The 15,752-nt window shown below is 41.2% G+C and overlaps 1 protein-coding gene across 3 annotated transcripts in view; it reads left to right on the forward strand.

Annotated features, from left to right (window-relative positions):
- The window catches only part of micu2 (mitochondrial calcium uptake 2), a 285,685-nt gene that overhangs the window by 181,347 nt on the left and 88,586 nt on the right, over positions 1 to 15,752 (forward strand). For all 3 annotated transcript variants that reach the window (XM_055636971.1, XM_055636973.1, XM_055636972.1), the window contains exons 6-7: positions 11,075 to 11,122; positions 12,846 to 12,928. In XM_055636971.1, coding sequence (XP_055492946.1) covers positions 11,075 to 11,122; positions 12,846 to 12,928 — 131 coding nt within the window. The remainder of the gene's footprint in view (positions 1 to 11,074; positions 11,123 to 12,845; positions 12,929 to 15,752) is intronic.

Genomic DNA, 15,752 nt, shown 5'->3' on the forward strand with positions numbered 1-15,752 from the left:
CTGACCAATGTATTAAAATTGCATTTCTGAATGTTTCGACCATTCCTAAATATATTGATATGATGATAGATTTTTTCATCATTAAGGGGAACCACCAGTTGTACTTTTTATCTGTGCCAAATACCAATTTATTTTATTTTTGTGCCTGTCAGTAAGCAAATGCACTCCAGAAGGCAACACAGATCCTTGAATGGGTAAATGTGAATTATCTGCCATCTTGTGGAAATTTAGCAGTAGTGAGTGTGAAAAATATGTACATTTTAATTTATGTTAGCATTTCTTAGAATATAATTAATACTTAGGGCGACACGCTGGAGCAGCAGTAGAGTTACTGCCTTACAGTGCCAGAGACGTGGGTTCGATCCTGACTATGGGTGCTATCTGAATGGAGTTTGTGTGATCTGCCCGTGACCGCGTGGGTTTTCCCCGGGAGCTCCGCTTTCCTCCCACACTCCAAAGACATATTGGTTTGTAGGTTAACTTGGCTTCGGTAAAAACTGTAAATTGCTCCTAGTTTATAGAAGAGTGCTAGTGTACGAGGATCGCTGGTTGGCGCGGACTCAGTGGGCCGAAGGACCTGGTTCCGCGCTGTGCCTCCAAACTAAACTAAATAATCAAAACTTTTAAATATCACTGTATTTCTTCTGTGGACTAACACAAACTATGATTTCGTGTGCATATGAATTGAGTTGTTTGTAGGCTACATGTTCATGTGATATTGAATCAAGAAGTTTGTGTTCTTCTGGAAGCAATTTCACACGTTAGCTGGCGGTTTAGTTTAGAGATACAGCGCGGAAACAGGCTCTTTTGTCCACAAACTCCACGCCGACCAGCGATCCCCATACACTAGCACTGTCCTACACACTATGGACAATTTACAATTTTTACTGAAGCTAATTAACCTACAAACCTTTACGTCTATGGAGTGTGAGAGGAAACCGGAGCACCCAGGGAATACCCAACGCGGTCACAGGGAGAACGTACAAACTCCGTACAGACAGAACCCATAGTCAGGATCTCACCCATAGTCAGAATCGAACCCGGGTTTCTGGTGCTGTAAGGCAGCAATTCTACAACTGCGCCACCATGCCACCCTTAATATGTCATACATTCAGCTTTCAATATGAACTATAGTCACAAGATGATTTATTGAGTTTGTCCTAAATGATCCTCAAATAGTTTCTAAATTCTAATTTCTAAATTTCTGGAATGAATTCTAAGAAGTCATTCTTTTTCCTATCATTAATAGTTGTAATAGACTCAAAGTTAATAAATAGTACAGACCTGTTAGATTTTATAGTTGACAAGTCTATTTGATCCCTGCTTTGGAAGTAAAATACCAGCACAAAGTGAGTCTGCCATGTGATGTGTATGAAATTGCGCTATGCAGTAGTTCCAGCTGCAATTGCCATTTTACAACAGTGAGCTCTCTTAGAAGGTGTAACGTTACAATAATGTCTCCGTCAGGAGACTACAGAGGGAAACGTGTGTACATCAGGGTGATGATGGGAACTGGTTCCGTAATGATGCCCAAAGGGTTAATAGCTCATCAACACAGTCTAGGCTTGCAAGCAGCCATTTAGATCAGGCACTTGAATATTACTAGCACTTACATATATGTGCACAGCATATTATACTGACTCATTATTATGAAGTTGGTGATCAGGGAATGGTAACAGAACTTAAGGATTTGAAGGACACGGTCTTTACTGCTTAGTTATTTAGCCTCCAAATTAAGTTTTTCCATAAAAATAAGTATGTTTATTATAAGATGTGTGTGTGTCTTAATTCACACTTATTTGACTCTCTTTTTTGTTATTAAGTGAATTTATTTTGTTGTAATAGCAGAACCCATTCTATATTGCAGTATAGCTGATATTCAGACTAAACATATTTTCATGAAATTATGTTTCTTCTATTTCTATTTCAATATCTGCAAATGTACTGATTCCAACAAGAATTTGGGAACCATTTATCTTTTGTTTAATTAAATTGTGCATTTTATTAAAACAGGTTTTGGTGCATTGTCAATGATTGAATTGGGAGTGTAGATATCTTTATCTTGATGCATATTTTTCAGTTAACAGTAACCTGTGCTAAATTTTAATTGGGTTTGTAGATGGACTCGACTCTTTTTTTCCATTAACTTTTGTGCAAAAATGAGTATTGGCTGTCTGAAGACTTTGACAGATGATTAAAAAGAATCAGATTATTTCAATGGAAAAGAGTTTCACCTTGTGGAGAGGACAGGTTTTTAAAAAAAGCGATGCTCTCTTTTGGCACCAGGCCCCGCAGTACTGGTGATACAATCGAGCAGAGCAGCTTGGCAGCATTGCGTGTCACCATTCCTCAGGAGAATTACATGCAGACTGTTGTTATGTTGAATTCAAGGCATTAAGCTGAAATACTTGGAACTTTCTGAATATTATTGTAGTAATTCCTGGATGCTACCATTTGCAAATTGATTTGAAATATTCTAGGTTTAAATAAAATGTTAGCAAATTGATGTAAAGTGAATGGGCATTTCCATTAGTATTAAAAAAAAAGTGCTGATTATTAAGTTTATTGTCACATGCACCAAGGTACAGTGAAAAACTTTATATTTCCTAGATTAAGTGGGACCCGTCGGGTTCCAGCATCACAGGGGCTGGTCCCCCAATTCCACCTCTCCACCAATTTCAATATTTGTGGCCAGTGAGTGGGGGGGCTTTCTGGACGCTGGTATTGGGGGTTGTGGGCTGAAGGGACTGGTTTCCAGAGGGCTAGAATGGACATTGTGGGCCGAATGAATTCTTGGGCTGGCGGCTCAGTCACTCAAGTCTGTTGTGCTGGCAGCTCACTCACTCACGGCTGGTGGGCTGGCAGTTGGCTCATGGCTATTCCTTGAAATTCCATTTCAAGCAGGGTGCAAGGCCACCAAATTCAAGTGCAGTTTCTTACCACCTCAAGCAGGGTGCAAGGCCACCAAATTCAAGTGCAGTTTCTTACCACTTCAAGCAGGTGCAAGGCCACCAAATTCAAGTGCAGTTTCATACCATTTCAAGCAGGGTGCGAGGCCACAAAAGACAGCGAGTCGTGACCTCTCCCTCCTCCATCTTGCAGAGACTGAGCTATGCCCACACTTCTGGGTTTTATAGTCCCTTCCCCCCTCCCACCAGAAGGGGCGTGGCCTTCATGGTGTGATTGACAGGATCTCAACATTTTTTAAACACTAATAACTTTTATTTTTCATTGATGGGAAAAATCCTCGGCACCTAATGAGTAACATGGACAAAGGTCACAGCCATACGTTGTAGCGTTTTTTTCTAAAATCAATATAAAGCTCAAACAGGAAGTGGTCAAGATTAGACTTTTAATTATATACAAGGTAAGGCAACTTTAATTAGGCAAGGCAACTTTAATTAGGCAAGGCAATTTTAATTAGGCAACACAGCTTTAGCATTTCCAAACCAAAGGCAACACAGCTTTAGCATTTCCAAACTATATTTTCAAACCACATTAAGGGCACTGACAGGTCAGTAAAACCACTCACAGTTTAGTAGACATGTGTTCAGTGTTATTCACAGCTCAGACTGAGAGACGTGACCCTCTCGCTCCCCCATCTTGCAGAGACTGACTGAGGCACTCAACACTTACGTGTTCAGGAAGGGGCGTGGCTTTCAGGAGAGAGAATCTCAACATTTTTTTATACACTAATAACTCTTTTATTTTTCATCGATGGGAAAAATCTTCTTGTCCTGCGCAGCGGAGGGGAACACTGAGTAAGATCGCCAAAAATCACAGCCATAAGAGGCAGCGTTTTTTTCTAAAATCAATACACAGAACAACAGGAAGTGGTTAAGATCAGACTTTTAGTAATATAGTCTAGACAAAGGGGGACCCGTTGGGTCCTGTTCCCTCAATGCACGGTTGCGGGTGGGGGGGGGGGGGGGGGGGGTCAGGGTGGAGCCAGGGGGATGAGGGAGAGCTGAGAAGGGGAGGAGAAAGTATTTCAGGTAGTCCTTACTTTCTCCTCCCCTTCTAAACTCTCCCTCAGCCCACTGGTTCCACCTCATCCTTTCTTCTCTGCGGTAATTGTGGTGATAAACCCACATCCTAGTTCTGTCACATAGCACATTACTTCAATCCAATTTTCTCCCCGAAGGATAAGCCAAGGATGCCAACTTAAAAACAACAAAACCACATTTCTGCATTGGTGGCAGTTTTTGGGCTGGTCTCCCTGCTGACACCAGCCTATTCTCTAACCATGTGAAAATCTTCCCTCTTCATGGCTCAAGAGGGACATAATTTGAAGTAAAAATTGAAGTTGTGACACATTGATTTGAGGTTTTTGCAGCCATTCGAGTTTCCACTATCTTCCATTGTCAGAGTGAGGCCCAGCGCAAATTGGAGGAACATCACTTCATATTTCGCTTGGGTAGTTTGCACCCCAACAGAATGAACATTGGCTTCTCTAACTTCAGGTAGCCCTTGCTCTCTCTTCATTCCCCCCCCATTCCCAGTTCTCCCACTAGTCTCCACCTACATTCTTTCTTTGTCATACACCCCCCCCCTCCCCCACCCCCGACATTAGTCTGAAGAAGGGTCTTGACCCGAAACGTTGCCTATTTCCTTCGCTCCATAGATGCTGCCTCGCCCGCTGAGTTTCTCCAGCATTTTTGTCTATCTTCGGTTTTCCAGCATCTGCAGTTCCTTCTTAAACTGAAAATAAGTAGCTTGGGTAGACACACTCAAAATTCATTCATCCTCATATAGCTGAAAACATTGGATCTGAAAATTATTATGAGTTTTCATCTAGAGTTTGGTCACTATAAAAGATGGGCGACTCTATAATAACCCACAGCACATTAACACAGTGACCTGAACAAATGTAGTCCATGTATACACGTAGCTGGTCACACTGAAGATATCATAAAGCTGCAGTATTCCACAATTTAAAAAAATTTAATGCAGCTAAATTGGGAGATTGTAACCTCAATTTTGAAAGGAATTTACGTTCAATAATGTGCTTAAAGATGTAATTTTAGGCGACACAGTGGCATAGAGATCCACTGTGGTTCTATCCTGACTACGGGTGCTGTCGGTTTCGGAGTTTGTAGCTTCTCCCTGTGACCGCGTGGGTTTTCTCCTGGTGCTCCGGTTTCCTCCCACATTCCGAAGACATGCCGGTTTGTAGACCTACTGTGTAGGATAGAACTAATGGCGTAGGTCGATGGTCAGCATGGACTCAGTGAGCCGAAGGATCTGTTTCCACGCTGTATCTAAACTAAGCTACATCAAAGAAAGATTATTGAAAGCAATGAGGGCATCAAGTTCTTCCACTGACTGAGTGCAAAGAATATTACTTGATCAGTGAAAAATGCAAAACAGCTGAAAGAATTCACAGTACCTAGCACTCTTCAGCTATATGTTGCCAAAGCTTTGAAAACTAGACTGAAAACACAGATAATGTAGCCAATCACATAAAGCGATTCACCTCATCCCAGCATTCCTATTCATTTAGGAACGAACAGTGAATACTTAGAACAAGCCTGTTCAACTGACTGCCTTCATGTTTGAGCTGATGAGATCTTTAGGTTGGCTAAAGAAGGACATATGGTGAAAGGAGGACTTTTGTGGATATTCAACTTGGAATCTGTGCAAGATCTAGAAATGAGCTGAGAACTATGCACCTGCGTAATGTCCGCAGTTGTGCGTAATGTCCGCAGTTGTGATCTGGAGCTCCTTGTTTCATGCCCTTTCAACTTGTCTGCTAGCTCCCACACTAACCTGTCTGTCCTCAGCCATCTCCACTGGCAGGACGAGGCCCTGTGCAAGCTATAACACCAACCCTTGTTCCGCTTGGATAGTCTATAACTCATTGGATAGCTTGCAAAACAAAGCTTTTCAATGCACCTCAGTATAAGAGACAATCATAAACCTAACCTAACCCAGTGATACGAACATTGAAACTTCCAGTTTCAGGTAACACTTACAGAGTCATAATCATACAGCATGGAAACAGGCCTTTTGGCCCAACTTGCCCACACCAGCCAACATGCCCCACCTATACTAGTCCCACCTGCCTGTGTTTGGCCCATATCCCTCTAAACCTGTCCTACCCATGTACTTGTCTAAATGTTTCTTAAATGTTGCGTTAGTACTTGTCTCAACTACCTCCTTCGGCAGCTTGTTTCATACACCCACCACCCTTTGTGTAAATAAAAACAAACCCTTGGGTTCATATTAAATCTATCCCCCTTCACCTTAAACCTATGTCCTCTGGTTCTCGATTTCCTTGCTCTGGACAAGAAACTTTGTGTTTACCCAATCTATTCATCTCATGATTTTGTACACCTCTATAAGGTTACCCCTCATCGCAGTTTTGGTCCCTTAATTTGAGGAAGGACATTCTTGCTATTGAGAGAGTACAGCGTAGGTTTACAAGGTTAATTCTCGGGATGTCATATGCTGAGAGAATGGAGCAGCTGGGCTTGTATACTCTGGAATTTATAAGGATGAGAGGTGATCTTATTGAAACATATAAGATTATTAAGGGTTTAGACAAGCTAGAAGCAGAAAACATGTTCCCGATGTTGGGGGAGTCCAGAACTAGGGGCCACAGTTTAAGAATAAAGGGTAAGCCATTTAGAATGGAGATGAGGAAACATTTTTTAACACAGACAGTTGTGAGTCTGTGGAATTCTCTGCCTCAGAGGGCGGTGGAGGCCGGTTCTCTGGATACTTTCAAGAGAGAGCTAGATAGGGCTCTTAAAGATAGCGGAGTCAGGGGATATGGGGAGAAGGCAGGAAAGGGTACTGATTGGGGATGATCAGCCATGATCGCATTGAATGGCGGTGTTGGCTAGAAGGGCCATATGGCCTACTCCTGCACCTATTGTCTATTGCCTATCCTCCTGCACTCCAAAGAAGAGAGTCCCAGCCTGCTCAACCTCTCCCTATAACTCAGGCCCTTGAGCTCTGTCAACATCCTCGTAAATCTCTGATTTTCTTTCCTCTTTTTTCGCTATCTCTTTCTCCTTCAGCGCACATGACAATTAACTAAACTAAACTAACTCAGCGTGTCAGGAAGCACCCCAAGAGAACATGGATAGGTGACGTTTTGGGTTTGGAGCCTTCTTCATTATGTCTGAAGAAGGGTCCCGGCCAAAGTGTTGCTTATCCACGTTCTCCAGGGATGCTGCCTGGCCCACTGAGTTACTCCAGCATTTTGCTTCTTTCCTTGGTAAACCAGCATCTGCAGTTCTTTGTGTCTACACGTTTTCTTTCAATTACAGGTAGCTTTATAATTGCTTACCTGTATATAAGTTCTCACAGTTATATGGAACGTGATGGACCACTGCTCTTTTAGATTATCCCTGTCAACTTTCCAAGGTCCTAAATCAGCCTTCCAGGTGAACCGGCAATTAGTGGCACACAGTGGCGTTGCTGCCTTACAGTGCCAGAGACCAGGGCTTGATCCTGTACAGTACTGTGCTGTCTGTACGGAGTTTGTACGTTCTCCTTGTGACTGCGTAGGTTTTCTCCGGGTGCTCTAATTTCGACCCATATTCTGAAAACATGCAGATTTGTAGGTTAATTGGTTTCTATAAATTGTTCCTTGTTTGTAGGATAGAACTAGTGTAGATGGTGATCGGTGGGACGAAGCTTCCATCCTGTATCACGAAACTAAACTAATTTGCTCTTCTAATCTAATGTATTTCATTTGGTGCTCACAATGTGTTTTCCCGCTACAGTGGATAAAACAATCAAATGCAAATGGGATCACTGCTTTGCAGAACATCTCATCACAGTCCACAAGGGTAACCCTCAACTCCCAGTCCCCTGTGACTTTAATTCTCCATCCCTCTGAATAGTTTAGGGACTGCTTGGCCTCTTATGCTATTCCAACAAAGACACATGTAGACTTGATGAACAGCACTCCATCGTCAGTCAAATATACTGCAGCCCTCAGGATTCAATGCTAAATTCAACAATTTCAGATAAACAGTCCTTCCTGTTATTGTCAAAACTGGCAACTTCCAATACAATGTCATTGGAAACATGAGCTCAGTTTTTTTTTTCTCTGCCCAGATGCTGTCTGATCTGCTAGTGTTTCAGATTTCCAGCAACTATTTTTGTGATTTCTCGCCCCCCTCCCCATATTTGACTCTTCCATTCTGAGAAAACAAATTATGTCTGTCTACCCTATTTATACCTCTCATGATTTTATATACTTCGATCAAGCTCCCCTCAGTCTCCAGCATTTCAGAGAAAACAATGCAGGGTTGTCTAAACTCTCCGTATAGCTAACTTGCAACACACTGGTCTTGTCACCTTTCCAGTTGTGATGATATTGAAGCAAAATGTTAATTCTGTTTCTCCAGGAATGCTGCCAGTGCTTTGCTTTCATTTCAGATTTCCACCACCTCCATTCTTTGCTGCTTTTAAATGATTGTATAACGTTGGTAATTAGACCTGTCATGTACCTTTTAACAAGGACAGCCTTAATTCAGGCTGTTCCTTATCCAGATGTGTGGGATTAAAAAAAAAATGTTTTTGTTGCCCATTAATATACAGGCAGTTTGAACTGTAAACGATGGAGATAGAAATTCATACCTCTCAATTCAGCACAGTTTACCGATTGAAATTCATTCCTGAAAGATGTGATTCTGTAGAGAGACTTTAAGCATGAGTTTCTCTCAGACTGGTTCATTATGCAATATAAACTATTTATCATGAATGATTGTATGTTTAAGGCATATTACTGAACTAATAGATGATAAAAAAAAGAGAATGTTAAACATACACAAAATTAATAGAGCATTCAAGAAACAACATACTGGAATCTTATGCAAAAAGCAAACTGTTAGAATATCCCATCACAGATGCTGCCTGACCCATTGAGTTCCTTCAGCACCTTGTATTTTGGACAAATGGTTAATGTTTAGTTTAGACTACTTCAGAGATAAAGCATGGAAACTGGCCCTTCGGCCCACCCTTACACTAGCCAATTAACCTACAAACCTGCACATCTTTGGAGTGTGGGTGGAAACAGGAGCACCCTGAGAACCCAGGGCACAGGGGGAACGTACAAACTCCACAGACAATGTCTGTAGTCATGATCGAACCTGATCTCTGGCGCTGTAAGGCAGCATCTCTACCGCTGGGCCCGTTTGTTGATCTTTTGTGTAATTAAGTGATAACGTTTTAGCCCTGGATCACTGTGCTACACCTACTTGCAAACAACATCCTCTTTAATCAATCTATATAGTAGAAATCAACATTAAAATGTATAAATTGAAGAAATTCCCGGCATTTATTGAGCAATATTAAATATACTCAGGGTAAAAAAGCAGTTTATTTCCCAATGTTGGGAGATTTCCTTCATTCACAATCTTAATTTTTTTAATTGTAATGTTATCATGCATAGCATAACCTTCACCCATAGACAGACACAATGTGCTGGAATAACTCAGCAAGTTAGGCAGCATCTCTGGAGAAAAAGGATGGGTGACGTTTCAGGTCAGGATCCTTTTTTGGACTTAGACCTGAAATGTCACCCATCCTTTTTCCCCAGAGATGCCTCCTGACCTGCTGAGTTACTCCATCACTTTGTGTCTATCTTTTGTACATTACAAATTTTGTTTAGTTCCTTGTCTCTACATAATCTCCCACTTGTTGGTGAACCTAGTCCAATATTACATCGTGTTCCAGACTTGGAGAATTGAGCTGTACATGCCTACTGAAAGATGCAAAGCCACTTGGCCATGGTGCTCTTAATGTTAGAAATCAAAGGTGGCATGGGTGGTGACAGATGAAATGCTTGTCATCTCTCCTCTATACTTAAGATCACACGCAAAACTCAAAAATGCTAGAGGAAGAGGTTACTCACATTACCGGTCCACCACCAATTTCCCGGCAACTGGTGGTTCGGCACCACCTTTAATCCACAGAAAATTAAGAGAGCGCACTTGAACTCCCCTGCTGAAGTCTCCCGAAAGTGTGGCGCCTAGGCCGGATAAGGCGTCCGATCTCAACCTCATTGGGACTTCTGCCCAATCAACGGGTAGAATTTGCCTCCTATTGCCGGAACTAGCAGATCCATTCCCATAGCCAACTTCCGCAGCCAATTTGCGGGTCAAATTTGCTCCCTGCGATTGAAGCTGGAACCATGTCCCAGCCGGAGCAGCAGATCCATTCCCATAGCCAATTTCCTAGGCCGACTTTGCAGGCTGATATCTCAGTTCCTCAGCGTGTTCAACAACTAGGCGTGTTCCAGTAGATTTGGACTCCTCGCTCTGTTGGTCGGTCCAGCAAAATGCATAATCCAGAAAGGCTCTGGAACCAAAGATGCCATCACATCGTTGGTGAATCTGTATCTCATTAGATATTTAATTTAAGTAATGGTTTTGAACCACATCCCATAAGCGAGGATACTGTCCAATTCACCCCCCCCCCCCCCCCCCCCCATTGCGGACATTGGACATTATCTGTGGGACTGGTGTGCTGCAATACTGAGAACTATATTCTGCACTGTTACTTTCTCTTTGCTCTGCCTCTTGTATTTGAGTTTAACTTGATTGTATTTATGGAAAGCACATTATTTGATTTGATTGAATAACATGCAAAACAAAGCTTTTCTCTGCACCCTGGTTCACAACATAATAATAAACCTAAACACTAACTTTGTCAGGTGTAATATCCCATCTGTGATTCACAGTGAAGTCCCGTCAAAGGCAATTACGACCTAGTGATTTTCTTCATATCCAGAAATAGTACAGTTTCTGTCTAAACATAGGAAATTGCACAATTGTGGAAGGGTTGAGTTTCCATCAGACAAATGTGTTGCATCTACACCAATAATTTGCTGCTGATGTGAAAATTTGTGGTGTATTTGTTCATTTTGCCTCTCCTACAATTAAATGGTTCAGTGGTGGTTTGTTGTAATATCCAAAGGTGTTTACCTGAAAATCTTAGTTGACTTCAGTACGTTAATTAATTGTTTGCAAAATCTGCTGTTTGATGTTACCAATTATTCAATGATAGGATCGTACAAGAAAAATTAATGATCATTCATTTTGTTTATTTTTAGGTTTGATATCGTACACTGAATACTTATTCTTGCTGGGTATTCTAATGAGTAAGTACATTTATGGTATAATTCTTCATATATTACCATTAGCTTGTCAATACCAAATTTTAACCATAATTGTAACCTGCTCGTGCAAACCTTTGCGACAAATCATGGTAAGAGATACAAAAGGTAAACATTAACAATTTTACTAGATAACTAAGAAAATTTGAATATAGAACATGGAATATAGAAAAGCACAATACAGGAAGATGGTACCAACCTCTTTTCCATTGACTCCGTCTACACTTCATGCTGCCTCAGCAAGGCCACCAGCATAATCAACGACAAGTCTCACCCTGGTCATGCCCTTTTCACTTCTCTCCCATCAGGCAAGAGGTATAGAATTATCAAATGCATACCTCCATATTCAGGGACAGTTTCTTCCCAGCTGTTTATCAGGCAACTCAACCATCCTTTCAACAACTAGAGAGCAGTCCTGAGCTACCATCATCTACCTGACTAGGAGACCCTTAGACTATCTTTAATTGGACTTTACTGGACTTTACCTTTCCGGTAGTCTTTCCACTGACTGGACAGCATGCAACAAGCAGTTTTTCACTGTAACTTCCGAAAACTAAAACTAAAGAAAGCAGCAATGAAACAGCGTCTATGATGGAATATTAATTATGTGCACAGTTTCTCAGTGTCATGTGAATCTTTTGAATGTTGTCAAAAATTCTTATGGCTCTTTACGGAAACAGTTTGGATTCTGCAGCAGTAAGTGCCTGATTTTGCCAGACTAATTAATATCTGCCAGAATTCTCTAAATCACCACGAGCTTCAAACTAATATATGAAGCATCATTTGTTTTTTTTTTCAAGTTTCCAGAGCAATTGTTAACTAATTTTTAATCCCATCTAAATGTGCAGTGTAGCAGCTCAAGATGCCACTTGATCACAGCATCAGAGACGCAGGTTCAATCGTGACCGTGGGTGCTGTTTACGTGTTTTCCCTGTGACCCTGTGGATTTCCAGTATGTCTCCAGGTTTCTGCCCATATCCCAGTTACGTGTAGGTTGATGGTTACTTGAACACAATATATTTTCTACATGTGTGGATGGGGGGTGGGGAGTCAGAGGTGCATATTTAGACAAATTAGTCAGATTAGTGTAAATGGATGGTTGATGCCTAGCATGGACTCGGGTGGGCCGAAGGGCTGTTTCCATGCTTATTGTAAGTGCTTGCTCAACAGATCACTAAATCTGGTAATTGTCTTTATTAAGGTAATGGAAAAATGAGCAGTCTATGGTCATTTAAATGTCTATGGTGATCAGAGAGATTTGAAAACGGGAGCAAGAATTAGGCTTAAAAAATGCCTTTACTTGCCATAAATTGGCTAAAAGCATTAAGGTTAATTACATTAAAACAATAAAGCTTCCATGCATTTACCACTTCAATCAAAGGCAGCCGCCCTATCCAAATAAATGGGATTATATGTCACAGGCCAGTGCCTCGTCCTTTAGTGGAAGCTTGGAAATATATCTTGTACTAAACATTATTCCCTTAATCCAGTATCTGTACACTATGGACGGCTCGATTAAAATCATGTCTGGTCTTTCCGCTGACTGGTTAGCACTCAACAAAAAGCTTTTCACTCTACTTCAGTACACGTGACAATATACTAAACTAAACTAAACCAGCAGTGTGCTGGAAATGTGTGGCAGTGGAAGTCTGGGCGGCAAAAAGCACCTTGCCCTCGGCTAATGATAATATATTCCTTGTGCTTCCAGAACCTCGCACTGGATTCCAAATTGCCTTCAGTATGCTGGACATTGACGACAACCAGCAAGTTGAAAAAAAAGAATTTCTAATGGTAATTTAATTTTAATAAATTAAGCTTGCATTTGGAAAATGATTTCATTTTAAATAGAACTGGAAATTAGAGTTGATCTTTGTATTGATGATGTTTATTAATCTCATTCCCTCTGAACTTAATTCTGATATCAATTGAATGCCAGTGTTTTGAAAAATGAAGTCTTTAATCCATTATTTAATCAATTCAGAAATAAATGGAATTTAAAAAAAAGTAATAGGCCATTCAATCAAACTGTTTGTTACTTTGCATAGCCCCCATCCACTTAAATTGACTGCCGCCTTGCTTTCCCTATAATTTATCCATAATTTCTCCTTATATGAACCAGTACTATCTGCGTGTGGCAGGTCACCAAATCTATGCCGTTCATCTCCACCTCACCATGTTTCACAGCATAACTGCTGGAATCAGTTGCCATTCTAGGTGTTTATAATCTAGAGGGCACTAGAAAACACGATAGTAGCATAATCAGAAGTGTCACCTTTCAGGTGGAATGTAAGTCCAAGACCCAACCTGGCTTCTAAGTACAACATAGTTACAACATATCTAGTGATCCTTACAATCCTTATACGTTTAAGCTGAGGAGGGGGAAGATTTAATAGGAACCTGAGGACTAACTTTTTTCACACGAAAGGTGGTGGGTATATGGAACCAGCTGCAGGAGGGGGTAATTGAGGCAGGTACCATCGCAACGTTTAAGAAACACTTAGATAAGTTCATGGATAAGATAGGTTTAGATGGATATGGGCCAAATGCGGGCAGGTGGGACTAGTTTAGATGGGACATGTTGGTCAGTGAGGGCAAGTTGGGCCGAAGGGCCTGTTGCCACACAGTATGACTCCATGGGTGCACTTTCAACAAAAAAACGGTTAGTTCTCTTAAAAGTCTTGATTAATGTTTATATTTGATTCACCATATGGGAAAAAAACATCCTTTATTTCATTTTTCATTATGGAAACTTGCCAAATAAATTGTCAATGTAGCACTTTTGAATGTCCTGAGGTTGTGAGAAATGCTGTATAAATGTTCTTCATTAAAGAAATTGATCATTTGCTCAGTAAGTTATTGAAGATAGAGGCTGCATTTATTCAGCACTTTCACATCCTTAAAATCACTTTGTATTCAATTAATGCATTAATTTAGTCGTCGGCTACAGTTTAATTATTCTTTATTACTCCGTTTTTGTTTTTTTAGTCTTAATGATTTGTCTCACCTCACTTGATTTGCTTTAAGGTTAAGGAATGGGGTCCCTGGCTGCATTTTTCAATAGGAAACTAGGAGGCAATTGACATGGGGTACTAGGATGTTATTGACCAGGGTTACCTGCCTTGGATACATTGTGTTCACTTAATTAAGGGCATTTTGAAAACTTGTCAAATAATGTGTCTTCCAGTGTCTGGAAAGCAAGGACTGGGAGCTCCAGTTCTTTGGCAAATCACACTAGAATTTTGTGTGCTGTCAATGACAACCTGCTGCTAAGACTGGATAATAATGGATGCACGCAATTGTGAAACATCGTTGTCTTGGCCTGTGCTGCAGCTCCTGACGAGTGTTGTATAATATCTTGTGGCAACATGCTTTTGGGTTCATTGTGCCCTGGCTATAGTCAAGCAGCCTATATTGATGCTGAGTATAGTGAAGGAGGAAACAAAGCCTTTGGACATGACTAAACAGAGAGAGAAATGACCAATGGAAAAAAAAAATGTTAAATAAGCATTGTAAGGGCACCCTCCCCATTTCTTTCTGCTTTCCTCCTCCCCTAGGTCCCACCTGCACCTATTTCTCCCCTTCCCTTTCCACCTACATTCCTTTTCTCTAGCTTCAGAATTCATAGAAACAGAAACTAGGTGCAAGAGTAGGCCATTCAGCCTTTTGAGCCAGCACCGCCATTCAATATGATCATGGCTGATCATCCAAAATCAGTACCCAATTCCTGCATTCTCCCCATATCCTTTGATTCCATTACCCCTAAGAGCTATATCTAACTCTCTCTTGAAAACATCAGTGAATTGGCCTCCACAGCTTTCTGTGGCAGAGAATTCCACAGATTCACAATTCTCTGGGTGAAAAAGTTTTTCCTCATCTCAGTCCTAAATGGCCTACCCCTTATTCTTACACTGTGATCCCTGGTTCTGGACTCATCCAACATCGGGAACATTTTTCCTGCATCTAGCCTAACCAATCCCTTAAGAATTTTATATGTTTCTATAAGAACCCCTCTCATCCGTCTAAATTCCAGTGAATATAAGCCCAGTTGATCCATTCTTTCATCATATGTCAGTCCTTCCATACCAAGAATTAACCTTGTGAACCTACGCTGCACTCACTCAATAGCAATAATGTCCTTCCTCAAATTAGGAGACCCAAAACAGCACACAATACTCCAGGTACGGTCTCACCAGAGCCCTGTACAACTGCAGTAGGACCTCCTTGCTCCTGTACTCAAATTCTCTCCCTATGAAAGCCAACATGCCATTTGCTTTCTTCACTGCCTGTTGTACCTGGATAAATATGAGGTTAGCCACTTTGGTGGCAAAAACAGGAAGGCAGATTATTATCTGAATGGTGTCAAGTTAGGAAAAGGGGAAGTACAATGGTATATGGAGGTCCTTGTTCATCAGTCACTGAAAGTAAGCATGCAGGTACAGCAGGCAGTGAAGAAAGCGAATGGCATGTTGGCCTTCATAACAAGAGGAGTTGAGTATAGGAGCAAAGAGGTCCTTCTGCTGTTGTACAGGGCCCTATAGAGACCACACGTGGAATTCTGGAATTTTGGAATTTAGAAGGTTGAGAGGGGATCTTATTGAAACATATAAAATTATTC

This window comes from Leucoraja erinacea, chromosome 6 (genome assembly GCF_028641065.1).
Source record: "Leucoraja erinacea ecotype New England chromosome 6, Leri_hhj_1, whole genome shotgun sequence".
NCBI lineage: Eukaryota > Metazoa > Chordata > Chondrichthyes > Rajiformes > Rajidae > Leucoraja > Leucoraja erinaceus.